The sequence below is a fragment of the Arvicola amphibius genome, chromosome 8 (assembly GCF_903992535.2).
Source record: "Arvicola amphibius chromosome 8, mArvAmp1.2, whole genome shotgun sequence".
Classification (NCBI taxonomy): Eukaryota; Metazoa; Chordata; class Mammalia; order Rodentia; family Cricetidae; genus Arvicola; species Arvicola amphibius.
In genome coordinates this window covers 42,278,212-42,304,730 of record NC_052054.1, presented here as the reverse complement: position 1 = coordinate 42,304,730, position 26,519 = coordinate 42,278,212, and the positions used below count along the sequence as shown (strand labels likewise).

Here is a 26,519-nt window from a genome sequence, read left to right as displayed (position 1 = left end):
TCCAGTCGAGTTCCTTTCTTGGGACTTTTCATCGTGGGGAACTAGAGGAAATGACAACTCTTCAGTGGTCAGTGAGGAGGTTAAATACCAACCTCCTAAAAGTCTGTCTGTGTCGTAATCCCCAGAAATTGAATGTCACCCTGTTTGGAAAAGGGATCTTTGAAGACGGAATTAAGTTAAAAATCTTAGCCATTTTAGCTCATCCAAAAGGACCTTTATAATAAAAGCCAAATATCCTGAGAAGAGAAATACAGAGGAAGATTCCAGTCAGGAAGAGACAACAGCCATGTAAAGATAGTTAGGCATGTAAAGAACTGGAGTCAGGACATGAAATGCCTACAATACATTTATATGATAGATAGATAGATAGATAGATAGATAGATAGATAGATAGATAGATAGATAGATGATAGATAGATAGGTGAATAGATGACAGATGGAAGATTGATAGATGATAGATGACAGAAGATTGATAGATGACAGAAAGATAGCAATGGATGGATAGAAAAAAGAGAATGGATAGATAGATAATAGAGAGATGAACAGATCATTTAAATAGACTCATGTTTCTGCCCAAAGTCATAGACTTAAGTGACAAAACCCTAGTCCAGGCACTGTAAACCTTCCTCTGGGTTTTCAGTCAGCTGTTGCAAGAGATTCCCCCAAACAATATAGGCTTTTGTAGCTGCCTCCCATAATAAGACCCTGAAAACACAGTATTCTGGACACAGGACTTGGAGGAACTGAGCTGCAACTGATCTGGAAGCCTCTACCCTGAGGGCATAGTATCAGAAAGTGCTATGCAAATTCCAAGGGAGAAAAAAACCCCACAGTTCTCATTAGCTGTGAAACCTACAAGCCACAACAATTATTGGCCTGGCAAAATATCCTCAATGGTGCAATAGTGGCACTTTTATATTGGAAGTGACCAAGTGTCTAATTGGATTTAGGGTCTGCTTAACAGGGTGGGGAGAGGAGATTCATGCCTTATACAGCAAACATAGCCAGATACTAATATTGGGCTGGGAAATCATATACTGCATAAGAGAACATATAACTGTCATCTCCTAAGCTAATACAGTTTCTAACTATATTCTAAATACTTGTCCTTATATGCACAGATAAGTGCCACTCTCACTCCTTACCAAAGAAGTTTCTTTCTGAGCAGACGGTGACAACTGCAGTCTCATAATGGATGGAACTGCAGAGAACAAGTGAACATGAGGTGCACAGCTCCAGCGGATACACAGTGTACATCACTATCCCGCTGGTGCTGATGTACAGCCCTACACCTAGGGCTCAGGGAAAGTGGCAGAAGTGGGGACAAAAATATTTACTATCCAGAAAACCGGGATGTCAGTAGCATGATAACATCACTTGGGCTTGACAGAGAAGCTGCACCCATGAAACTTCAACAATGTGATAGTCTAAAGAAGACCTAAACAATGACACCAAACAAACATGGTGTCCTGAACAAAACAGTCAGCATGACAAAGTGGATGAGAGATACCTACAAGGTCCCACTTCTAGCTGAAGAGCTACAAGCAATCAAAGGCTGTTGAAAGAAAGGGAAATCCGTTTTCTCTAGGGAAAAGCTCCCGAATACATTACTGAGCTGGACAGTTTTAGGTCAACTTGGCATCAGCTAAAGTCATTTGAGAGGAGGGAACCTCAATTAAGAAAGTGTTTTTATAAGACAGGGCTGTTGACCAAGTCACTACGGCAGTTTCTTAATTACAGGTTGATGAGGGAGGGCTCAGCCCACCGTGGGCAGTGGCATCCAGGCTTGTGGTCCTACAGCTTGTGCTACAAGAAAGCAGGCTGAGAAAACCAGAAAGAGTGAGCTAGTAAGCAACACTCCTCTGTGGACTTTACATCAGCTCCTGCAATACCAAGTAGACTCAGTAAGGTGTGTGTCTGTGTGTGTGTGTGTGTGTGTGTGTGTGTGTGTGTGTGTAAAACAATAATAAAAAGAACTGTGAGTTTTAGAGGAGCTGGAGATAGAGTTTGAGGAAGGAGAAAGGTGAAAATGAAGTGCATATAGTAATCATGTATGAAATCTTCAATGACAGAGTCCTGCCTAGATCCCTGAGAAAGGAGTTTGGCTCCGATGACACCTTTAATTACTTCTATCACAAACTTCAAGTTTCCTCTCACCTTCTTTGTGAGCCTGCAAAAGGCATTTAACACACATTTGTCCCACTAAGAAATTTTAAGTGATATTAACTATAAGTATCTTGTTATACAATAAATCTTTAGGCTATTTTTACCTGTGTAACCAAAACCTTGTCCATGTGGCTAGGTTCTCTGCCCTCTTGCCCAGCCTTAGTCCTGGCAGCCAACTCTAACTCCTGGGACTATTTTAGAGTTTTCTCATTAGTGATTTCACACAACATTTGTGTTTCTATCTGTATTACACTTAGTACAGTGCCCTCTTTTGGTAGATGGGAAAAATCAATACCTAACCCATTCACAGGCACAAACCAGTCAAGAAGCAGAATAAGAAAGCTAACCATAGAGTACATAAGAAATGAGATAAAACTGAGCACAAGCAGATGGTACTGGGATAATTTAGGAAAATAAGAGACGCTACACTTAAGGATCTAGTGAGAGACATGTCTAACTTTACATTTTACTCCAAAATAGTTACCAAAACTTCCTCACAAAAGAAAGCAATTTTATGAATTTAAATGTTTGGAATTAACAAAGGTGAAAAGTATTCAAGAAGAACAATACCATTTCTAAAACCAATAATATCTAAGACAAAATGACAAGGAAAACATAATGTTTGGAAACAGAATTTCAGTATTCAGTAATTCCTTTCTAATCCTTGCGTATGTGTGTTCATGCACACATGTTTATACATTCGTGTTTAATTCATAAACACCCAAAGACAATGAACTACATCCCCTGTAATAGTTAAACAAAGCCAATAATATGAGTAATTTTAAGTATAATTAAGTTTCAAATTAAATAAATATACATATACTATTTTCATGGACACAATAGAAAATTCATTAAAATATAGGTTGAAAATATATTGGACTCTTTGGATATAATTTATTAATTATCCTCGTCAGTGATGGAGCAGCAGAAGCATGGTTAATAAGCTACTGAGTTATTTAGAACCCATTTCTACAGAAGTTTGTATAAATGCCAAGTTGATTTCCTGGCTATAGAGGGTTAGCGTTGCATTCTGATAGGTAAAGGAACAGTTCCATGGCCTGGATGAAAGTTTCCATGCATAGGTACTAAAAAGGTGATATTCCAGGGATAAGTAAGCAATTTAGACTTTGATAAGCATGTGGAATTTTGTCAAATTACGTTTTTGCTATAATATCAAACAGTTGGCAATGAGGAAAGAGAACAATTGAAAGAAAGTAACTTACAATAATGCATGTTGGAACTTCACGAAGAGAATATTCTGCCTTATTGGGAAGTTCTTTATTGCCTGTTAGCTCATACACAGCAGGGTAGGACAGCAGATTCACCAGCGCTAGGAAGGACTGGAGGAAGGAACGAGACATTGAAATAGCTCATTTTTCTTTTTAATATTGCACAGAAAGAGTCATTCAAGTAAATGTTCCAGCCCTCACGCATGTCTATGAGGGGTAGTTTTAAAAATAAATCTATTGTCAGTGTGAGATATCTACCCATAACAGGTTAAGAACAACAAGATAGCAATATTTTAAGAGCCTAGAGTGCTAATATAACAACTGTTAAGGAGCACATGTAAGCGCTAGAAAGCATTTCCAAATGCTATGCAATTCCCGCAGTTAGATTCTGGAGAAAAATGAAAAAGCTCCTGCTTTCTACTCCTGATACCATTGTTACTAAGAAAACACAAGAGAGTAACACTCGAAGGCAAGATAATAAAGTCTACATATTCTCAAGCTTAGACCATAAGATTGTCACATACTCAATGAAAATCAGTAGAACCCAGACATTATAGTTAATTTTCAACAGCCAGGCCTTCCTATGAGAAGCAGCTCCTTTACCCCAGTCTGATCAGACCAGGTTCACCTCTCCACGGCATCTGCAGGCCAAGTACATCTCTCCTGACACTCTAGTCCACCTGCTTACAGCAGCTGGACAGATTCCCACAAAGTCCGTTCCTACTCTCAGCTCAGAAGCATTCCATGGGTAGCCATCATGAGACAGCAAGGAAAGCCAAGTTCTCTAGATGACTTTCAGGACACCTGACTCTCTCCTGCCTCTCCAAAGTCTCCTTCAACTGACTGTCACCTGCACAAACTTCTCTTGTCCTGCATGTGCCCCTCATGTGCCCCTCATGTGCCCCTCATGTGCCCCCCCTGCCCTCAGCTGCACTAACATCAGAAGCTTGCCACTTTCTTTCCAGTAGTCTCCGTCTTCTTCCCGGAGTTCCACACACTTACTCGTATATTACTTGTAATTATTTTTAAGCATTGTGTTGTACTTAATAGTTAGATATTTTAAAAATTCAGTAGACTGAAAATTCGTGAATCATATTGTTCACAAAAAATTAAAATTTGAGGAAAATAAAAAAACTACTTGATTTGATTTCTCGTTAATAGATAAGAAAACTGGAAGTTGTGATAATAACACATTTGTACAAGAACTAAACTACATTTTCTCTTTTTCTGGCTAAAGTTTCTCTCTGCAAATAAAAACATAGCTGTCCGATACTTTTTCGTAGGGACAGCCACTATCCAGCCCTTGTTTGTGAATAGGGAAAGTAGAATCCACTTCCCATTTTCTCCCTTATACTCAATGGAGAGACACTTCACAAATTACAGTGCCATACGATAAACATATACAACATACGGTGCTCTGGAGCCATTGTATTTCTAGATAAAAATGAACAAGTATTAAGTTTAAGGTGTCCATATTCCCCCACCAGCTACAACCTTTTAAAATCAAAGATGAAATTACTCACCAACTCTAACAACAAAAAGTAAGATTTAAACCTAATATATTTTAGCATAACAGCAAAATTACCAAATAATAAATGTAATGGTTTAGTTAAAATTTACACAGCATGCTTAGTTAAGAGAATACTATGTGGGAATACTGCCACTCTAGATGAGTGTAGGAAGGAGCAGGGGAAAAGACTGGCTATCAAGGAAAGCATTTTAGAGAAATGTGTCTCTATGGTGAAAGGAACCACAAAGAAACTAGAGGGCTCATGGCTACCAACAAAACCACTGCATAAATAAATTCACCAAGCAGGTGTTATGCAGAAGGATGATTTGCAGATTTCAATATAACTTTTAAAAATTCATCTTAATATCTAGAGACTACATCAAAGGTAAAACGTAACAACTTAAAGTGCTTTAAACATTTCATGATATTAACCCATTAATATCTAGATATAATAATAAATTTCTTCTCTATAGTAATGGATTACAAATACAATTTATAAATTGAATACATATCTACTTTAAAAGGAAATAGATTCCTTTATCAATCATATAGTTACATATTGAGGGTTTCTTATTATTTATACAGACTAGCTCTACACATGTTTATGGAATCTCTTTTCTAAGAAATAAAATAAGCCGGGCGGTGGTGGCGCACGCCTTTAATCCCAGCACTCGGGAGGCAGAGGCAGGTGGATCTCTGTGAGTTCGAGGCCAGCCTGGTCTACAAGAGCTAGTTCCAGGACAGGCTCTAAAAAAAGCTGCAGAGAAACCCTGTCTCGAAAAACCAGAAAAAAAAAGAAAAAAAAAAGAAATAAAATAATTCTGTTGGTATGCAGTTGTAATAAATCTGATATGCTACTCTAAGCAAATCAAGTAGAGCTTCAGATGAAAACAATCCAATTATTGTATTTGAGAACAAATAACCTGCATATAATTTTAAAGAGACTTCAAGAAAATTTCAGGTTACCCCAAGAGCAAACAAGCCCACTAGACATTTTAAAGGCACTAAGCATATTATAAAACTGTGATGTAATAAGCATTCATGGAACTGAAAACTATTTTCAATCAGTTCCCACAAAAGTACACTAAATGTGTTTGTGGTATCAGATATCCTAAAATTGAAACAGCACAAAACATTTATCTACTCATCAGTGTTTAGGACAGCCAGGGCTGCAAAGGGGAACCTGTGTCAAAAAAAAACAACAAGAAAGTTTGCTGCTTATGAGTGACACTGGTCAGGTTTCCATTGAGTCCTCCCTTGTGACCTTCAAATCTGTACATCATTGTCGCACATCTTCTCACCTTTTGACAGCTTCGGTCAATAGGATCCACTGGAGTAGCTCTGGGATGGGTCACCCTTACATCGTCTCTTCCACATTCAAGATTGGACCACAACTCAGTTATAAGCGCACTAATGAAGCCTAGGAAAATGTATTGCTTATGTCATATTTATAGCATAATTTATATTGTAGTATAAATAGTATGGTCTGGCTTATGGAAGATGGCATTATTCTTTATGAAAAGACTTATTTACTCTCACAGACAAAGAACATTTGCATCTTACAAAAATAGTGTAATCTCTACTCTTGATAGAAATGGTATTTGCTTTTTTTATTAAATGTTTATGATATTCCATCACCCTGTAACGTTAACTAAATCATGGGAACGTATTTCCCTAGAGACTGTTAAGAATGTGTTTAGGAGAGAGGGAAGAGAAAGGAGGCACCAGCAAGTCGGGCAAGCATCCAAAGAATATGTTCACTTAATCTAATATTCATTTATAATTCCATGTTTAAAACAATTTTGAACTTTGCTTCAATGAGACCTTTAAATTCTCTTGAGTCAAATAATGTCTAACTACATTAAAATGAATATTAAAGCTGATTATTAAATTTTCAAATCATACAGTATGTCTATAAACCTAACATCTAATCATAAAGTCGGTATGCCTTAATTCCTGACCATATTTGATATATTTGTCCTTGTACCCACAGCTAAGTGTAGTCCTCATCCCCCATCAAGGAAACTTCTCTTTCTGACAAGTAGGGACAATTTCAGAAAGCCACAGCCAATCAAAATGCAGAGTGATGAAGTCCCATCCCAAGGGATATAGCTATAGCACAAATCCACTCATAAGGTGCAGGAAACATAACAGAAGATGGCGTGCTAAGACTTTAAGAACATGAGGCCAAGGAGTTTGCTGTGAGATTGTGTCTCCTAGAAACGTCAGAAGCTACACTCATGAAATCTGCCAACACAACTGCCTCAACATGAGCTGAACAAGGACAACAACAGTTTGACAAAGTAGACGGGGAGAAAGCCTACAGAAGCCTCAACCCTACACTAAGAACTACAGGCAACTAAGGAATGCTGAGAGCAGGAAGAATATTTTTCCCTAGAGAATAGCACACCAATTTGTTATCCAGTATCAAACAATCAACCCTAAAAGCTTACAAGTAATATTATAGAGACCAAGCAGATTTCATTTATGATTTTAGGGATGTTTATGAATATCCAAATGTATGCAACAATAATGAAAATAGAGGCCATGAATTTTTAAAGAGAGCAAGGAGTATTTGAGAGGGCCTATATGAAGGAAAGGGAAGAGGGGGCATAATGTAATTTTATTAATATCTCAAAAAAGAAATTTAGGACAAACCAATATGCTTATAACAAAATAAGAGAAGTGTTTTCTGGCACAAGCAAAAAATGCATGGTGCGGGAGAATTGTCTGTATTCTGTCAAACATGTTTTAAATAAATGCTGACTGGCCAGGCAGGAAGTATGGGAGGGTCAACCAGACAGGACGTAGAGGTAGGGCAATGAGAACAGGAGAATTCTAGGAAGAAGGAAGCTCCTTTGCCAGTCCAGCCCAGACCACCAAAGAAGCAAGATGTGAGCTGCCCCGCTGAGAAATGTACCCAGCCATGTGGCTAACATAGATAATAATGGGTTGATATAAGTTATAAGTTAGCAAGAAGCCTGAGCTAATGGGCCAATCAGTTTTATAACTAATGGAGATCTCTGTGTGATTTTCTTTGGGACTTGCCAGCTATGGGAATCGGGCAAGACAGAAATCCACACAGCCGGCCTTCTTGTTACAAATGCAGACTCTAAAACTGAGAATATTGGGGTCTAATGTAAGAGTATAAATTAAAAGTTTATTGATTAGTTTGCATTCACAGGGTGGGGGGAGTCCCTCATCTTCTTCAGACACCAAGACCTTTTAGTATTTGAGAATAGAAATTCCAGCGTTTCCACAACACAAATGGGACAGTGCATGTGTAGGGGGCAGTGCAATACCTGTAATGTAAGTAAAGTAAGCTTGGGAATCTGCAGTCATCCTAAGACCTGTGTAAAATTTCATTTAGCCACCTCAAAAAAAGTTTGAGAGGATAAGGTTCAAAAGCTTAACTACTCAATGACAAGCAAATCTGGGATTAAATCAGGTCTTCAAATGGTTCTATTAATATATTCCTGTCCACAATGCTACATAGATTTTATTCTAAGTAAAAAAAATGTGACTCGGTTTACAGCCAGTTTTGTCAAGGAAGCTATACAAAGAGCCCAAATTGGTTGAGAGAGAGAGAGAGAGAGAGAGAGAGAGAGAGAGAGAGAGAGAGAGAGAGAGAGAATGATTTTGGTTTAAGTAGTGAAGCACTAGTGATCACTAAAACTGATATAATTCATCATCTCCAACTAGAAATTCCTCTTCTGTATCACAAATTATGTGCTGCTCAGTGTTCAGTAACCTAAACATAGGTCACATTACAATCATGGTAACTTACTTCCCTAGAAATCCAATTGATATTGGAAAAGACATACGGATGGCAAACTTCAAAGAGCGGGATGGACGGTGAACTTCAAAGAGCTTGTGACAGCTACAGAGTGAGAGAAATGCTTTCGAGAGGGAGGAGGAATGACGGAAATAAGAAATGGTACAGATACGTGACCACTAGGATGAGTGTGCATTTGGATGCACATGCAAATCCACTAAACCAAACACTGAGCTATTCTGTCGGGGATAATTAACTATACCAAGACAGATGAGATTCATTATGCTTATAAGGTGAAGAGGGATCTTCACTATTGAACGAGCTTTAGCACAGATAATTAGGTAGCACTGTTCTAAAAACAAAAAGGTAGATAAGAGTCTCCACATTCCATAGGAAAAATATTCAGCACTGTAATTTCATGGAAGACAGACACAATCCTGTAAGCTTTCTTTTTCATGTTCACACACTGGAAAAAAAGAATTTTAGAATTATAGATATTTTGGAATTTTATCATGCTATTGTCCATTTGCTAACAATGATCACATTTTATCTATGAGGAGCAAAACTTGCCTGAATTTTGCAGAGCTACTGCCCCTGCTGCTGTAGATGCCACCTGGACAACCAAAACTTCATAGCCGAACTTCTTCTGTCTGTTTATCTAATATAAAGAAGGCAACGAGAAGCAAAGAAAAAAAATCATGTTATTATATGCAATACAAACTTACTTGTACAACTAATTACTTCTCTTTAATTAGAAAATTAAAATTTTCTTTCAGGTACTAAAAGCAGAAAAACAAACAACAACAAAAGCCTCACAGTAAATTAGTACTAATGTGATATTTTTAAGCATGTTATTTCTGATCTGAGTTTAAGCCTAGCTCTTTGACTTTGACAAGTCCCTTAGTAAGGTGCTGAAGAGAAGAGTCCATGGTTAAGAGCACACACTGCTATTGCAGAGAACCAAGTACAGTTCCCAGAATTCAGTTCAGTTCCCAGCATCCATATCTCGAGACTCACAACCGCCTATAACTAACTCTAGCTCCAGATGGCCCAACACCTTGGCCTCTGTGGACAGCTGAACTCACTCACATAAACACACACGTCTAAATATTTTAAAATATATTTTTAAAGAGTCACTTATTACTCCTGACCTACATTCTCTCATAAATAAAGGGACTTATTTCTCATAAAAAGGGACTTAGATCAAGTTGAAATAGGACAGCCTCCAGTTCTAAATTCTACCATGCAATTATTACTCAATTCTATCATCCTATTATTACTAAGTTATATCATTCTATTATTACTAAACTATATCATCCTATTACTACTTTTTAGATCACTTCTTCATTTATAAACTTTGACTGTCATATTTGTCTTCTCCTTCTTTTTTTTTTTTTTTTTTTGGTTCTTTTGAGACAGGGTTTCTCTGTATAACAGCCCTAGTTTTCCTGGAACTAGCTCTGTGAACCAGGATGGCCTTGGACTCACAAGATCTGCCTGCCTCTGGAGTGCTGGGATTAAAGGCGAGTACCATTACTGCCCAGATACTGCCAGATTCTTAAATGGGTTAGTTGAAGAGAGGAAGGAGGGATCATATGAACAATAGGGGTTTAAGATCATGACAGGGAAAACCACAGAGACCACTGACCCCAGTTGTTGGGAGCTCAAGGCCTCTGAACTGACAGCTGGGGAACCTGCATGAGACCAAACTAAGTCCTCTGAATGTGGGTGGCAGTTACATGGTTTGATCTGTTTGAGGGACCCCTGGCAGTGGGACCAGAACTTATCCTGGGTGCAATAACTGGCTTTATGAAACCCACTTCCTATGGTGAGATACCTCGCTCAGTCTTGATACAGGAGGGTGGGGCAACTTGGTATGCCAGACTTTTTGGACTCCCCAAGGGAGGATTTACGACCCCTGAGGAGTAGATTGGGAATAGGATGGGGGGAGGTGGGATCCACTGTTCTGCAGTGAGTGACACAGAAGTCCAGGAAGATAAACATCTATCCTCCATTCCCTGCGTATTCCTGCCAAAGAGCATCTTACTCCTAAGTCCCTCCCACTCGTCTTGAAGAATTGGAGAATTGGTAGCCACATGGTTTATCCAATTCCCACTTATTCTGAAAAGGAAAAAAAAGGTATCGTAATTTGGACACCTTATTAAACAAGGTATGTCTTCATGCACACAGTCAAAAACTAGAAAAGAAATCTGAGTTTTACCACTATACCTAGCCAGCTAACAGCTCCATAAAACACATTTCATAACTAACCTGGACTCCCACCCTCTCTGTTGAAGAAATGGCGGGGCTGTGTCCCACCACCCGGCTAGCTTTACCCAAAATAATTACACGGAAACTGTATTCTTTTAAAACATTGCCTGGCCCATAGTTTCAGCTTCTTATTGGCTAATTCTCATATCTTGCTTTAACCCATATTTAGTAATTTATATAGCACCATGAGGGGTGCCTTACCAGGAGAGATCTTAACCTGCATCCATCTTGGAGAGAAGCATGGCGGCTGCATATAGCGACTGCCTGAAGCATCTCCCCAACTCCTGCTACCCAGCATTCTGTTCTGTCTACTCCACCTACCTAATTTTCTGTTCTCTTAAAGGGCCAAGGCAGTTTTCTTTATTAATAATGAAAGTAACACATAGACACTCCTCCATCATCTCTTAGACAAAATTAAGAAAATAGCTTAGCCTTCAGGTTTCTTTGAAAACTGAGGATGTAAATGATGAAAATATCTGGAACCGCAGGGCACATTAAAGCGTGATGAATATGCTAATGGAGAAGTAGCACTGTAAATTCGGTGTCAAAGGAACAGTCACTTTTCTTTGCAAGCGAATGGAAAAACTAATGTGTTTTGAAATTTACAGACATAAAAACGGCATCTAATTCTAGATGTATCATGTAAAGACATGCCTGCCTGATCTGAGGCACCTGAGTAAAAAAGAAAATGTGTTCGACTTGCTTGCAAGTCTTTGTAAAGAGAAACAATATAAACAAAGCCTAAACAGTTAATTAGTATACAGGGACAGGTCTAAACTCAGCTATGGAGGGTTCAAAATAACCTGGAAGATTTGTAATAATATAAAAAGTGTGTGGGGTGAGAAAAGGTAATAGAATAAAATCCTAAATAAGAGGTTGGGAAATGTGAACAGGGTGAAATGGAACTAGCAATCTGGAATGACACTAGAATAAAATAAATAAAACAGAATAGGAATATCATAGATGGCTGAGGTAAGTGTGCCATAAATTGAAGAACAGGGTAACTACATTTTCTGTACTCAGGGTCCACCTTCAATAAAACAAGATAAAGACATATCAGCACATGCATACCTAACCTCACAAACCCATGAAAATACAGAGACACATTTTACTCATGCAAAGAACATTAGGGGCCTACCTAAGAAATATTCTTCATGAACAGAGATAAGAAAAGAGGGTCTTTTTTGTTTCTGAGACAGGGTTTCTCTGTAGCTTTGGAGCCTGTCCTGAAACTAGCCCTTGTAGGTCAGGTTGGCCTTGAACTCAGAGATCTGCCTGCCTCTTCCTCCCTAGTGCTGGGATTAAAGCAGTGTGCCACTACCATACAACCCTATTTTCTTATAGTTTTAAACAAACGTAGGGGATTAGAATTTAAGAGATTAAAAGGTAAGTACTTGTCATCAGGCAACATAAAAACAATCACAATCGCTGCCAGAGATTTCAAAAGAAAACACTGTGAGAGAACTGATACAGGACTGGGGACCTGGCTCTCTCTGTAAAATGCTTGCTGCTTAAGCATGAGGTCATTTGGCCTGCGTCCACATCCGAGGATGGAGGGAGGCAGAGGAAGCCTGGGCTCAGCAGCACACACCTACAATTTCAACACGGAGGAAGAAAAGACAAGATTGCCAGTGATCCTCGGGGCTTGCCAGCCATCTAGCCTAGCCCCAAACTGGTGAGTTCCTAGTTGAGAGACCCTGTCTCCAAAAGTAAGATGGAGCTCTTTGCCATCTTGCAAGATCGTGGCTGAAAACGCTGAGGAGTCGACAGAAAGAAGAAGACACCAGCAGCCAAGAGGGCTGAGGCATTCCCAAAACGGTAACCTGAAAGTTAAAAGGCAAAAGGGAAGTCCCATTGCAGCCAAGAGCCGGACCTGTAAGAGGATCTGGAAACATTCCCGGACCTGCATAGGGTAAGGACTCAGCTAAATCCAACGTTGAAAAAAAAAAAATTTAAAGGCATGGGAGGATCTTGCCAGTCACTGTCACAAAGCCAGCTGGAGGTGACAAGAATGGAAGTTTGGCAACACACCTAGGTGCTCTCTTGCCAAAGTACCACCAGGGAAGGGGCAAATCCAGAGGAAGAAAGCCTTCCAGCGTCGTGTAAGAAGCTGCGCAGAACACCATGTCCAGTCCTGACCATCCTCAATGGGCAGTTACGGAGCAAGAGAGTCTTCCTGGAACAGCTTGGGCACTGAGTGGTTTGCTGCTTGTGACTGGACCTGCTTCCCTTAATCTCCTCTGCACAGAACACGTGAGGAACCAGCCACTGCCACCTCCATAAAAGCTGCTATCAGCGATGTTCAAGCCCCCAAACGTCTATCTCACTGATGCTGACTTCAAGAAAATAAGCTGGGCAAGTGCAGTGCCAGGGAGGCCAATCTTTGACAGGGAAATCCAAGATTACACAGGGCAAGGTTGATCAGAAAGCTATAACTTGACAGGCTGCAAAAGGTCAAGCTATTTCTCAGCTCCAGGGATGTGTGCAGTCTTTTGGGGCTCTAACAAATGGAATTCACCCTCACAAACTGGTAGTCTAAATTTCTTGCCAAAAACCTAATTAAGCAACTGATATGTATATTAAGAAAAGAAAGTGGAAAGCAATTTAGGAAGGTAGTTGACATCAGTCTCCACATCCACCTAAGTGCACACACACACACACACACACAGAGTGAGAGAGAGAGAGAGAGAGAAAGAGAGAGAGAGAGAGAGAGAGAGAGAGAGAGAGAGAGAGAGAGAGAGAGAGCGCACAGCATGTACGTGCATGCCTTGATCCTAGTCAAAAGGCTAAGGAGCTATATAAAAAAATACCCTCAGCAGAACATGTAAGATCAAAAAAAAAATCCTAGAAAAGTAAGGATCTTTATTACGAGAGAAAAAACAAAGTTGATTTTGAGTCAATTACTTTAGACTGCATGATGAAATAAATTATCTTGTAAGTTTTATTTAACAATATAATATAATCTCTCTAAAGGGAAGTTTGTGTCTTTTAAAAACACCCAAGGCCTAAACCTTCATTGATACATAGATTTAGCCTTAACAGGGTTTTTTTCCCAGAAGTTCTTCCTAGTTTTGGTACATATGGATGTACTATATCATGCTTATAAAACATCTGGAAAACTAACTGAAAATTTCAATTCCATCTGCTGCTTGCAATTTCAAAATACAGCCACAGACAGCAATATCTACTATGTAAAACTTTCCTTTAAAAAAAAATCAAGTGGTACAGTGCCACACAGCATTCTAACTGAAGCTTAAAAAACTCATCACACATGGAGAGCAGAATGAAGCTCTCAACAGCTTTCATAACAACAATTCCTTTTGCTTAGAGCAGATGGTTATTCATACCTGGAGTTTTTTTGCATACTGGTTGAACATAAACGTCACACATTCATTGATGGCACCTGTTCTCTGAAGAAGGAGCAATCCTTTGGGAGTGGCAGCAAAGTTCAGTAAGTCGTCTAGCAAATTGTCTTCCCAAGCCACACTGGAACAGGGAAAGGGACGTTTAATATTCACAAAACTGAAAATATTTAAGAGCGGCATAGACAAGTATTAAACTGACAGAGAACACATGATTGCTGGTTCTTCAGTAGATATTATGAACCAAGATGGGAATCACTTCCATTCTGACAGCTTCCCAGCATTGATGACTGGAGTGCATTTCAGGTGCAGCACTGAGACTAAGCCTCAATTTTTATCCACGCTGTAATTTCCCATGATAATTCCACTGCACTTGGATTCCCTAAACCTCAACACTCCATTATCGTTGTGCCTTCTGTTTATTAAAACATTTTTCTTATGGTCTAGATCATAATATGCTTGTTTTCTCTTTTATTTTCATAAATTTCTATTTTATTTGGAAGTGAATAGTAACATTTTTTCTCAAAACACATTTTTTGTTATAACAGAGAGAATACTTTACTGTTTTCATTTATTGACAAAGTCGAACATGAGACTGCATGCTACACAGCAGAGCTGCCCTTATAAAAAAGTCCCTCTTGTCTCTCTGTGATGCTAAATGACAGAGACATATACATGAGTGGACCCAATGAACAAGGCATTTATGTCTATGGACCTTCAGATATTTCCCTTGCAACTAAAAATGGAACTATGAGCAGCCAGATTTTTGCAGCTCTTAACTAGGTTCATTTTGTAGCAGTCAAAATACATTTTTAAGACTGATAACTTTCTATGGAGATATGCAAGATAATTATCAGTATGGCTATAGGATCTGGCCTTTTCCGACTCCCTCTCCTCAGCTGCCCATGGAACTAGCTAGGGGCATCTCACTGGATACCTGGGAACCCCTCTAGAGTCAAGTCTCTTAATAATTCTAAGATGGCTCCCTTAATTAGAATATATGCTTCCCTGCTCCCATATCCACCCTTCCTATATCCCAAGCGTCCCATTCACCCAAGCTCTCCCTATCTTCCCCTTCACGCTTTGCTCTCCCCATCTCCTGTTGCCCCCAACCCACCCCACCCCCAAGTTCCCAATTTTTGCCCAGCAAACTTGTCTGCTTCCAATAACCCTCATCTGGCGATGGATGGAGCTAGAGACAGAGCCCCACATTGGAGCACCGGACTGAGTTCCCAAGGTCCTGACGAGGAGCAGAAGGAGGGAGAACATGAGAAAGTTAGGACCGTGAGGGAATCTTCATCTGGCGATGGATGGAGATAAAGACAGAGCCACACATTGGTGCACCGAACTGAGCGCCCAAGGTTCAAATGAGGAGCAGAAGGAGGGAAAACATGAGCAAGGAAGTCTGGACTGCGAGGAGTGCTCCCACCCACTGAGATGGTGGGGCTGATCTATTCGGAGCTTACCAAGCCCAGCTGGACTGGGACTGAAAAAGCATGAGATAAAACCGGTCTCCCTGAACATGGCAGACAATGAGGGCTGCTGAGAAGCCAAAGACAATGACATGGGATTTGGACGCTACTACACATACTGGCTTTGGGGGGGGGAGGCTGGCCTGTTTGGATGCTCACCTTCCTAGACCTGGATGGAGGGGGAAGGAACTTGGACTTCCTATAGGGCAGGGAACCCTTACTGCTCTCTGGACAGAAGAGGGAGGGAGAGTGGAGGAGGGAGGGGGGTAAATGGGAGGCGGGGAGGAGGCAGAAATTTTTACTAAATAAAAAAATAAAAGACTGATAACTTTCTGCACAGATTTTAAAAAATAACAGAAACTGTTGTGGAATATTACTTTAAGTATGTAAAGATGTGTTTCATTTGTCTATGCTGCAGAAAATTACTTTTGCTATGTAAAGATGTGTTACATTCGTTTATGCTGCATTTGTTTAACTATGTAAAGGTGTGTTGCTTTTATTTATGCTGCATTTGTTTAACTGTGTATAGATGTGTTGCTGTTTCATCTTGCCTGCCTAAGGTACCTGATTGGCCTAATAAAAAGTTGAACAGTCAATAGCTAGGCAATAGAGGGACAGGTGGGGCAGGCAAGCAGAAAGAATAAATAGGAGAAGGGGAAGAGAATGAGAGAGAAAGAAAAGAAGACAGATGCTCAGGGCCAGTAAGCCAGGTAGCTGACAGTCAGAAGACACAGAATACAGAATAGGCCATACAGAATGAAAGAAAGGCAACATAGATGAAGAAAAACAAGCTAATTTAAACTATAAGAGCTAGGGTGACAAGCATAAGATAAGGCTGGGCAGTCATGACTAATATTAAGTCCCTATGTTATGATTTAGGAGCTGGTTGGTGGTCCCCTAGGCTCCACATTAGGACCCACAGACCCAGTATCTTTAATGGAAGCCAGTGTGGTCCCCAGGGACTCCAGGGAAGACACTACCCACCACCTGCTAACACTCCTTAAAGAAGCCAAAATTATACAATGGAATAAAGAAAGCACCTATAACAAATAGTGCTGTGCCTAACTGGATTTCAGCATGCAGAAGAACACAGATAGACCCATATCTATCACCCTCACAAAACTCAAGTCCAAGGAAATCAAAGACCTCAACATAAATCCAGATACACTGAACCTGACAGAAGAGAAAGTGGGAAGTAGCCTTCAATGCATTGCCACTGGAGCCAAGTTCCTGAACAGGATACAAATAGCACAGACACTAAGATTAACAATTTATAAACAGGACCTCATGAAAAGTTTCTCTAAGGCAAAGGACACTGTCAATAGGACAAAACAGCAACCTACATAATGGGAAAAGATCTTCACCAATCCCACATCTGACGGAGGGCTGATTTCCAAAATATATAAAGAACTCAAGAAACTAGACATCAACAAACCAAATACTACAATTTAAAAATGGGGTACAGATCTAAACAGAGGATTCTCAACAGAAGAATCACAAATGGCTGAGAAACACTTAAGGAGATGTTCAACATCCTTAGCCATCAGGGAAATACAAATCAAAACTACTCTGAGATTCCATTAACACCTGGCTAAGATCAAAATAGCTAAGATGTCCTTGAACTCACTCTGTAGACCAGGCTGGCCTCAAACTCAGAGACCTGCCTGCCTCTGCCTAGTAAGTGCTGGAATTAAAGGTGTATGCAACCACTTTCCAACTAAGCATCTACTTTTCAAACATCCTGAACTCTAAAACAATGTAAACCAATTCCCCTAAATTCTCTCCTTGTTCATCTGTTGATACATGAATCAGCCTAATGATTCTCTCTAGATAGTCCTAACACTAACATGTGTGTGTAAACAGATATATATATAAACATATATAAACAGATATACATATATTACAAACATAATAAATAATATCAGGGGTTCGGAAACCTCTTTTTCTGTGGCACTGTTTTTATGTAGAGTAAGTACATACTCACATGTAACACTGCCTCTCTCCACCTAGTAACCTGTCCCTATAAAAGACAGACAGATGACAAATGTAGGGTGCTCTTGCACAAGCAGGACCTCTTATCCAGAACACTCCCTCAACAGAAAAAGCTCCCTATAGCAAACATGTATTCCCTTCTGCTTTATACGCAATGACGTTGGAGGACAGTGAGGTGTGCCTTTGAGGAAAGCTATGGCTACAGGCTGTGACTAGACAAAGCTTATCTAATTTCCCCACAATTTCCCAATGGAAAAATGGGGGGGGGGGAGGACAGCAGTTGATAGTGCTGGATAATCATATTAGAAAAAAATATACAGGAAACTTCTAGAGAATGAATTATTTTGAACCTTTAAACTTTTCTTAAATTTTAAAAAATTAACTGATTTTGTAAGCTAAGTTCTAACTTACAAAAGAAAAAGAGTCCAAATTCACCATTTAACAAAGAGCATCCCTGAAGGCTGTCCCTACTATGTTTTCATACTGTGCCAACACTCAACCATAGGAACTAAAATAAGAACCTGGAACATGTAGGTCATGAAACCTTAGTTTAATAAAGTGTCTTCCCTGCTAACCTGCTAGCACATAGATTAATATTTATAAAAGAGCATAAAGATATACACTGAAATATTAATTTACATAATTTTCAAATGCCGAACCATAATTAAACTGCACTTCTACCATATTTTGAAAAACACGTAAAATGGACTTCAGCAGTATTTGAAAACATTTTACTTCTACTGAACATGCAAGTTAATTTTCCAATTTTAGTATTTGATAATTCTCCAGTTTTTCTAAAAACTTTGCAATATGCTAAGCTTCCTAACACAAAATATAAATACACAATGAAGCAAAAGTTATCTAATATTTCTAAATTTGTTAATAGCTACAAGTATCACATAATCTATAAATAATAATAAATGTAATTTTCCTCAAAGCTCTATGCATATAGTTTAACTTCCTGGGAAATATTTTGCCATAGTTTTCCAATGAATTTCAATTTTTTCTTTATTATTTCAGCAAGCACAATAGAGAAATGTTGAACAAATACACTTACATGTTGGGAGATTCCTGGCTCACTGAGGAAACTGAGTCTGAGCCCTCTACTGGAGTGGGGATCCTTTCCGATAGCAAGCTTGTCTAAAAGAAAGGGAAAAAAATAAAAATAAAAAAATTAAAAAGCATTAGTTTGTTTCTCTGCTGTTCTAACTTATAGCACTTCTGCTTTTTTAAACTCAATGAATTTTAACACAGTTGCTTTCAAAATTAAATTATCTGTTTCAATAAAACTAAAAGATTAAGCAATCCCCTGGTCTATGCATGGCCCCTGCTCTACTATGTTCTTGATGTCATAACCTCCACAGGAGACGGTGAGTCTAGACACAAAGAATTCAGCTAAAGCTTCTGCTACCAAAATGAAAAAACATTATGGTAATCAGGTAAACCTTTAGGGCCTAGCTCTACCAAAAGAGGAGGGTCTGAGGTCATCTTGTGCCAAGCTAAGAATCATGGAGAGCTAATACCACCCACGACAATGTGAAAGAAATGATACTTAGCCTGGTATGGTGGCACATGCCTTTAATACCAGCACACAGTTGGTAGAGGCAGGCAGATCTCTGTGAGTTCCACACCAGTCAAGGTTAGATAGTGAGGCCCTGTTTCACAAAAGGAAGAAAGGATGGAAGGGAGTAAAGGAGGGAAGCAGGGAGGGAAGGAAAAGAAAAAGACAGAAGAAGAAGAAGAAGAAGAAGAAGAAGAAGAAGAAGAAGAAGAAGAAGAAGAAGAAGAAGAAGAAGAAGAAGAAGAAGAAGAGGAAGAAGAGGAAGAGGAAGAGGAAGAGGAAGAGGAAGAGGAAGAAGAAGAAGAAGAAGAAGAAGAAGAAGAAGAAGAAGAAGAAGAAGAAGAAGAAGAAGAAGAAGAAGAAGAAATGTCCCATTAAAATATCCTGTCTATGCCAGGCAGTGGTGGCACACACCTTTACTCCCTGTACTCAGAAGGCAGAGGAAGGCAAATAAGAGTTTGAGGCCAGCCTGGTCTACTAAGAGAGTTTCAGGAAAGCCAGGGCTACACAGAGAATCCCTGTTTTGGGAGGAAAAAAAAATCTGTCCACAGTATTTACAGTGATGCTTGTAACTGAAATAAAGACCTGCAGGGTAGGGGTGGGAATTAAAATACATACCTTCTTCCATGCCTTTGCTATAGACTCATGTAAACCATAAGGAAGCAGCACCTGTAAGCCTTCACATGTGACATATATTTGACGGCACACAGAAATAAAAGCTCCTTTAACCACAGGCAACATTTCTGATCCAGAGAAAATAGAAATATCTTCATCAAGAAGTTTCTTTGAAAACTTGGCTATTATGTGAGCACCTGTAGGACTAAGAAGAGATCACAGATGTGATTCCAAGGCCAGGCAGATCTGGCTTCATACAGCACCAGCAAAACAGCCCGTTTCAACACAACTCACTTGCTAGTTCTCTTTAGATAGCTCATAGCTTTCACAAACAAGTCAGTATGCCTCATCCACCAACACGAGCATGACTGTTCCAGTGGAACATGGGAAAGGGTAGTTAGATAGGGGGAAACAGCCACATCTACAGACACTTAAGAGACACAGATGCCATGTGGTCAGGGTCACACATGAGTGCTCTTGATTTTCCAGTGAGCGAGTCTTATTGTTTCAGGTGTTGCTATCTTCCCCATCACAATAACAACACAGTCACCCTATCTAGAAGTTTGAGATTGTTTTCCTGGCAATAATAATAGCACAGACAGAAATGTTTCCAATGTAAAACCTACTGTTGTATTTTAATGTCCTCAAATAGTCTTTCCCATAGTCCTTTGGAGTAGAAGCTTACAGTAACAGAGATTATGTGTACAGATTACAGAAATAACTTGCACAATATCACACAGCTAATATTTGAGAAAGAAACAAGGTAACCTAGTATGTCTAACTGCAGAGAAAGGCAGTGTTACTACTTTTTCCAGATGTTTAGTACAATGAATTCAAAACAGAGGCAATAAGCATTAGACTCAGAGAACACTAAAGCCTCCAGTTACCTTTCTCCAACGGCATTACAAACATTTCACCATCCTTGTCTTGCATATGGATCCCAGTGAACATCTCTAAATTACAAGATTCCTATTTTAAATGTAATATACCCACATAATTTTTATTATTTTTTATTAATTATATTATTATTATTATTATTATTATTATTAGACATCCCACATCAAACTTCTCTGCATTCTCTTAAATATGTCATTACCTCTAGACAGGTTTGTGTACATGACATTTCATACAAGTCTTTTAGGTTGTGCCAGGGGATTTAAACCCCCTGTGTCCTTTTTCTCCAGGTCAATGATTCAATGATTTTATATTTGAATGACTGTTTTCCCATAGTATCTTCAATCCCACTTCCTATTTCCCCAAATGTTCTACAACATAATAATTAGATCTAGAGGTTTAAAGTTTGGTTCTCTCTCTCTCTCTCTTTTTCTTCTTTGGTAAAATAACTTTGTTAGTGGTGTGTGTCTCCTGCATGAATTCAACACTAACCTGGTGGTCCCAATTTTGGTGATACTAAAAATTAGCTTGGCAGATGGCACCAGGATAGCATTTCTAGAAAGAACATCTTTACACTTGATGACTTTAGCAACTATTATGGTGACTACCAAGATTTTATGAAGAAATACCATATGCATCTTTTCTGCTTTAAGAATTTTGTTTGCATTTATTAACTAGACTTCTTCTGCAAATATTTTTTCTGTATAACTCTTTAAAATACAGTGTGTAAAGTAAAGTTGGAAAAATATTCTAACCTTTATCAATTTGCAAAGTAATAAATACATTTGTATCTTAGCAGACTCTTTAAGAAACTGTTCAGCCCATTTTGCTTTATTTTTATTATTTTTATATTTTTTCTCTTTTTTTATTAAAAATTTCCATCTCCTCCCCTCTTCCTTCCCCTTCCCTCCCCTCCCCTCCACCCATACCCCTACTCCCCCCCTCTCCAGGCCAAAGAGCCCTCAGGGTTCCCCATTCTATGTTAAGTCCAAGGTCCTCCCAACTCCCCCCAGGTCCAGGAAGGTGAACAACCAAGCTGACAAGGCCCACACAGTAGAATCCAAGCCCATCGCCATTGTCCTTGGCTTCTCAGTCAGCTTCCACCGTTGGCCACATTCAGAGAGTCCAGTTTGGTCGCATGTTCCATCAGTCCCATTCCAACTGGAGTTGGTGATCTCCCATTAGTTCTGTCCCACCGTCTCCATGGGTGAACGCACCCCTCACAGTCCTGACTTTCTTTAAAATCCATGTTTATAGAGCTAATATATTTCACCCTATTGCACCCATTATTTTTGAGCCTCAAGTTGCACATCTTAAAGATAGTAGAATCTCCCTCAAGGTACTTTTGGCCCTATCCTGCTAGTTTTAAATAACTACCTTGACTTCTAGAAACAAAATCATGCAAGGGTGATTCTATACACTTCTTATCCCTGACCTAGAAAGAGTCATTTCTTCAAGGCTTCTTGTCTCAGCAGTAAGAACAGGAAACAGAGATACCACAATGCAGGTAAATGTTCACTGTTGATAATACCATTCTTTCTAGGCCTGTTGTATGGTGGTGATCTGAAAAGATGAAGCTTTTTAGAAGAAAAAGTAAGTTCATAAATGCATTTCCATTATGAATTAAATAGTCAAGATTTTACTTGTTTCTTTAATTTTATGCTTTTTATATCTAACACTAAAAAAAACAGTTCCCAATGTCATTACATATCCATTTATTATCCATAACAATTTCAAAATAACACTAATACAGCTTCTAAACATACTAAATACAACTGGCATTGAGGATTATTTCCATTACACCACTCTCTACAAGTTCAACGATAATGGGGTTACTAGACGAAATGAGTTTGTCACTAATATGATGGCTAAGTTTACTTACTCGCTTGCTTTACAGGTTTTTAAAACTGTGAGTTCTTTCTTTTGAATTTGTTTAACATTTGAAGCCTAATGCAGCTACTTAATTGTAAAGTAAAATCTTATGACCAATGTGTTGATCGTGTCTCCATACATGCTCTGCTCTGCTCTTCTGTTCCCTAAAACTGTTTTCCTTGCCTTTCAGTCTGTCATTAATAATTCCCTCCTAAGTGATAAGCAAATGGATGACCCAACTGTCCTGTTATACAAAAGGCAGGGTTCTATAAACATACATCATCATAAAGCTAATGCCAAAGCACTTCATAAAAATATTCCTAAATTCTTGTGTGTCTGTGTGTGTGTGTTTGTGTGTGTGTGTGTGTTTGTCTGTGTGTGTAAAACAGTGACAGGACAACCTGGAGATCAGAGGACAATTGCAGGAACCAGCTCTCTGGTTCTGCCATGTGAGTCCCAGGAATTAAACACAGGTCATCAGGCTTGGCAGGTGGCTTTGTTTCCCTGCTAAGTCATTTTCTGGTCCCCTAATTCCCTTTTACAGCTAGCTAGCTGCTCACTGCTCCATTGTGAAAAACAAAGTTTAATGAGCCAGACTCTTGTTAACTGCATTTTCAAAAATTCTAGTATTTTCTCTAAGAAAACAATTGGTACAAACTTTACACAATGATGATTTGGAAGGGACTTCTGGTAATTAACATCTTGTTTGTTCAGCTTCAACATGAAAAAAATTTTCTTTGAAAATAAACCTATACACATCACATGTGACTGGCAGAACCCTGATTTCATCTAGAAATATTATTAATATTCATATAGAAATAGAACAGCTTATTAGTTTTTAAATTATTAATGCCAGGCATAGTGGCACTCATTTTTTCAAATCTTTCTAACAAGTAACTTTATTTTTTTAATTTATAAACTTTTTTTATAAAAACTAACAAATTAATAAAACATCACACACCAAAATTAAGCAAACTCAAAGTCCATGCAATTTAATGAACTTACATAGAGTTAGAACTGACTACTTGGAAGAATCACAGTTCAAGGCTGGCCTGTGTTATTAGTAAGGTCTTATTTTTAAAAAAAAAAATGAAAAAAAATAAATTTCCAAAGGATTAAGTATTAGATAAGGAGGTCTTAGAATTCCCAACAAAAGATAAATCTTCCTAATTAAAATAAAATCATTATATACTTAACATCTCCAGGTAAATATGCCAAACTGAATGTATAACATCTATGTGCTCCCTCCATAAAGACTAAAATGCATAAGTAAAAATATTTTTTAAATGCAAAGGAACTCTCAAGGACAAAGAAACTGGAAAGGACAATGGGAGAATTTTGGATCCTAGAATACAGAAGAGCCGAGTAAACCAGAACCTAGGAAACAGTCACCAGCCACAGCACAAAAGCCAGAAATCATCTGATTAACTTCTAGAACATTGGGGAAAGATGACAACAACAGTAACTGATGATTTAAATAACTCTGCAACCGGGAACAAAAACCAGGACTGCAAGTAAGAGCTACCTGAAAGTAAGTTTAAGGAAAACTCTGCTCTCCAGATTCCACTTAAAATTGCATGCAGCTAGCCCAGGTACTTCTTAGAAGGCAGAGAGATCAAGAAACAGGTGCTGAGCACCTACCTGGTGGAGGTGGTACATACCTTCAATCCCAACACTCAGGAGGTAGAGGCAGGCGGATCTCCAGATCTCGGAGGCCAGCCTGGTCTACAGAGCTAACTCTAAGATAGGCAAGGATACACAAGGAAAACCTGTCTCGAGAGGTGGGGGAGAGAAGGAGGGAGGGAGGGAGGGAGGGAGGGAGGGAGGGAGGAAGAAGGAGGGGAGGGGAACGGAGGGAAGATAAAATCAAGAGGACACTGATACACCTATGTTTGAGATCCAGCACAGCTTCCACTCAGTCTCCTGTTGAGAGGCTTGTTTTTTTTCAGGCAGGTAAGTAACTGCAAGAGGCTTCATTAGGGCTTTCCCAGAAAAATGCCATGGCATTTTCTACACAATATAAAGACAACTGCCCTTGTTACGGTTATGAACATCTAAGGAGTAATAAAAGAAACCAAAGCAACAAATAAAGAAAAACTGGAGGGAAATGAGAAAGTATGAGATGATAATTTCATTATCCATGGAAGTAAACAAATTTACTGTACTCCAACAGGAATAAGATGATTTGCTTCAAGCACAAACACACACGCACACGCGTGCACACGCGCACGCACACACACACACACACACACACACACACACACAAGCCAACAAGATTCCTCAGCAGGTAAAAGTACTGGCAATAACCTGAGTTTGATCCCCCAAAACCTATATCAATGTATAAGAACAAAATAAACTCCACAATGTTGTCCTTTGATACCTACACATATATCATAGCATGTGTATGCCTGTGAATACATGTATGTGTGCACACAACACACACATGCAAATATATAAACACAATCAACAAGATCAAGAATTGATTTTCTGGAAAAAGCCACAAAATTGTTAAGTTTCCAATTAGCATAATAATAGTAACAGTGAAGTTAAAGTAATTAGTACCAGGACAAGAACAGAGATTTTCACTACTGGTAGTCCAGCAATAACAAGATTGCCAGAGCATATTATTGGCAACTCTAAACCATAAATAATTTGCTTCACCATTTCTCTGAAAGATACAGCCTGTTAAGTTTCACAACAAAGCAAATAACTCTGAACAGGTCTGTATATCTAATAAAGAAATTAAATAACACCAGGTATTCATTGTCTCACAAATAGATTCCACCAAATATTATAACAGTCTCCACAATTCCTTTCAGGAAGAAACAGGAGGAATCATTTCTAACTCATGAAACCAGCTTGTAGTAAATATCAAAAAACAAAAACCAAAGATATTCTGGGTTCAGCGGTTGATATCATGTGTCAGTATGGCAGAGATACCTCTAACCATGAGAAACTCAAAGCCACAATGGTGAAGAGGAATATTCATAACCATGTGTAACTTACTCCCTGAATAAGGCTGCTTGGCACTTAGAAAACAATATCAGGGATGGAGAGATGGATCGGTGGCTAAGAGCACTGGCTGTTCTTCCAGAGGTCCTGAGTTCAATTCCCAGCAACCACAAGGTGGTTCACAGCCATCTATAATGGAATCAGATGCCCTCTTCTGTTATGTAGGCATACATACAAATAGAGCTTTCATATACAAAATAAATATTTTTAAAGCCCAATTCTTCTAAAAACAATTAACATAATTCAACTTAGCAAGAGGCTAAAGACTGTTCATTACAATGCCATTTGTGAAGGTAAGATCTGAGGCAGAGCCTGCTGTTAAGGGGAGGGGGGAATCTGAATAAATTACAATAAACTAAGTAAGAATATAATGCTACAATAAAATGATGTTACAGTCTGTATTCACCCAAGAAAATGCCCATGTTGTATTTACGGACTGAGATTTAGGGTAAAGTATATGAAGCCATTTTATAAACCAGAGTAGACACATTTGCAGTTTCATGGGACTGCCCAAGTATGGCATCAGCAGCAGTACAGAGAAAGCCTAGAAGCCTAAATACCACAAGACTATACCACTTCAAAGGAGGAGCTAGGACTAGGTGACAGCAGAGGAGGAAAAGGGGTATGGCTTCTCCTCTGAATCTGTTTGACTGAAACCAACTACCTGTGGTTTCAGTAGTCTGTCAGAGGGTCTGGGGGAGCAGGTGAGAAGGTGTGGGCTCCCAACTGGAATGATGCCCGCTACCCTACTGTGAGCTAAGATTATACAGCAATCTTTGGAATTAAGT

At 39.0% G+C, this 26,519-nt stretch overlaps 1 protein-coding gene across 3 annotated transcripts in view; it reads right to left on the bottom strand.

The window, feature by feature from the left end:
• The window catches only part of Tbc1d32 (TBC1 domain family member 32), a 213,303-nt gene that overhangs the window by 117,378 nt on the left and 69,406 nt on the right, over positions 1-26,519 (bottom strand). For all 3 annotated transcript variants that reach the window (XR_005286571.2, XM_038339834.1, XM_038339835.2), the window contains exons 16-21: positions 19,957-20,158; positions 18,835-18,917; positions 14,299-14,437; positions 9,251-9,338; positions 6,207-6,325; positions 3,390-3,506 (exon numbers count right to left, since the gene is read on the bottom strand). Coding sequence is in view for 2 of the 3 variants with exons in the window: in XM_038339834.1 (XP_038195762.1) it covers positions 3,390-3,506; positions 6,207-6,325; positions 9,251-9,338; positions 14,299-14,437; positions 18,835-18,917; positions 19,957-20,158 (748 nt within the window). In the remaining variant the exon portion in view is untranslated. The remainder of the gene's footprint in view (positions 1-3,389; positions 3,507-6,206; positions 6,326-9,250; positions 9,339-14,298; positions 14,438-18,834; positions 18,918-19,956; positions 20,159-26,519) is intronic.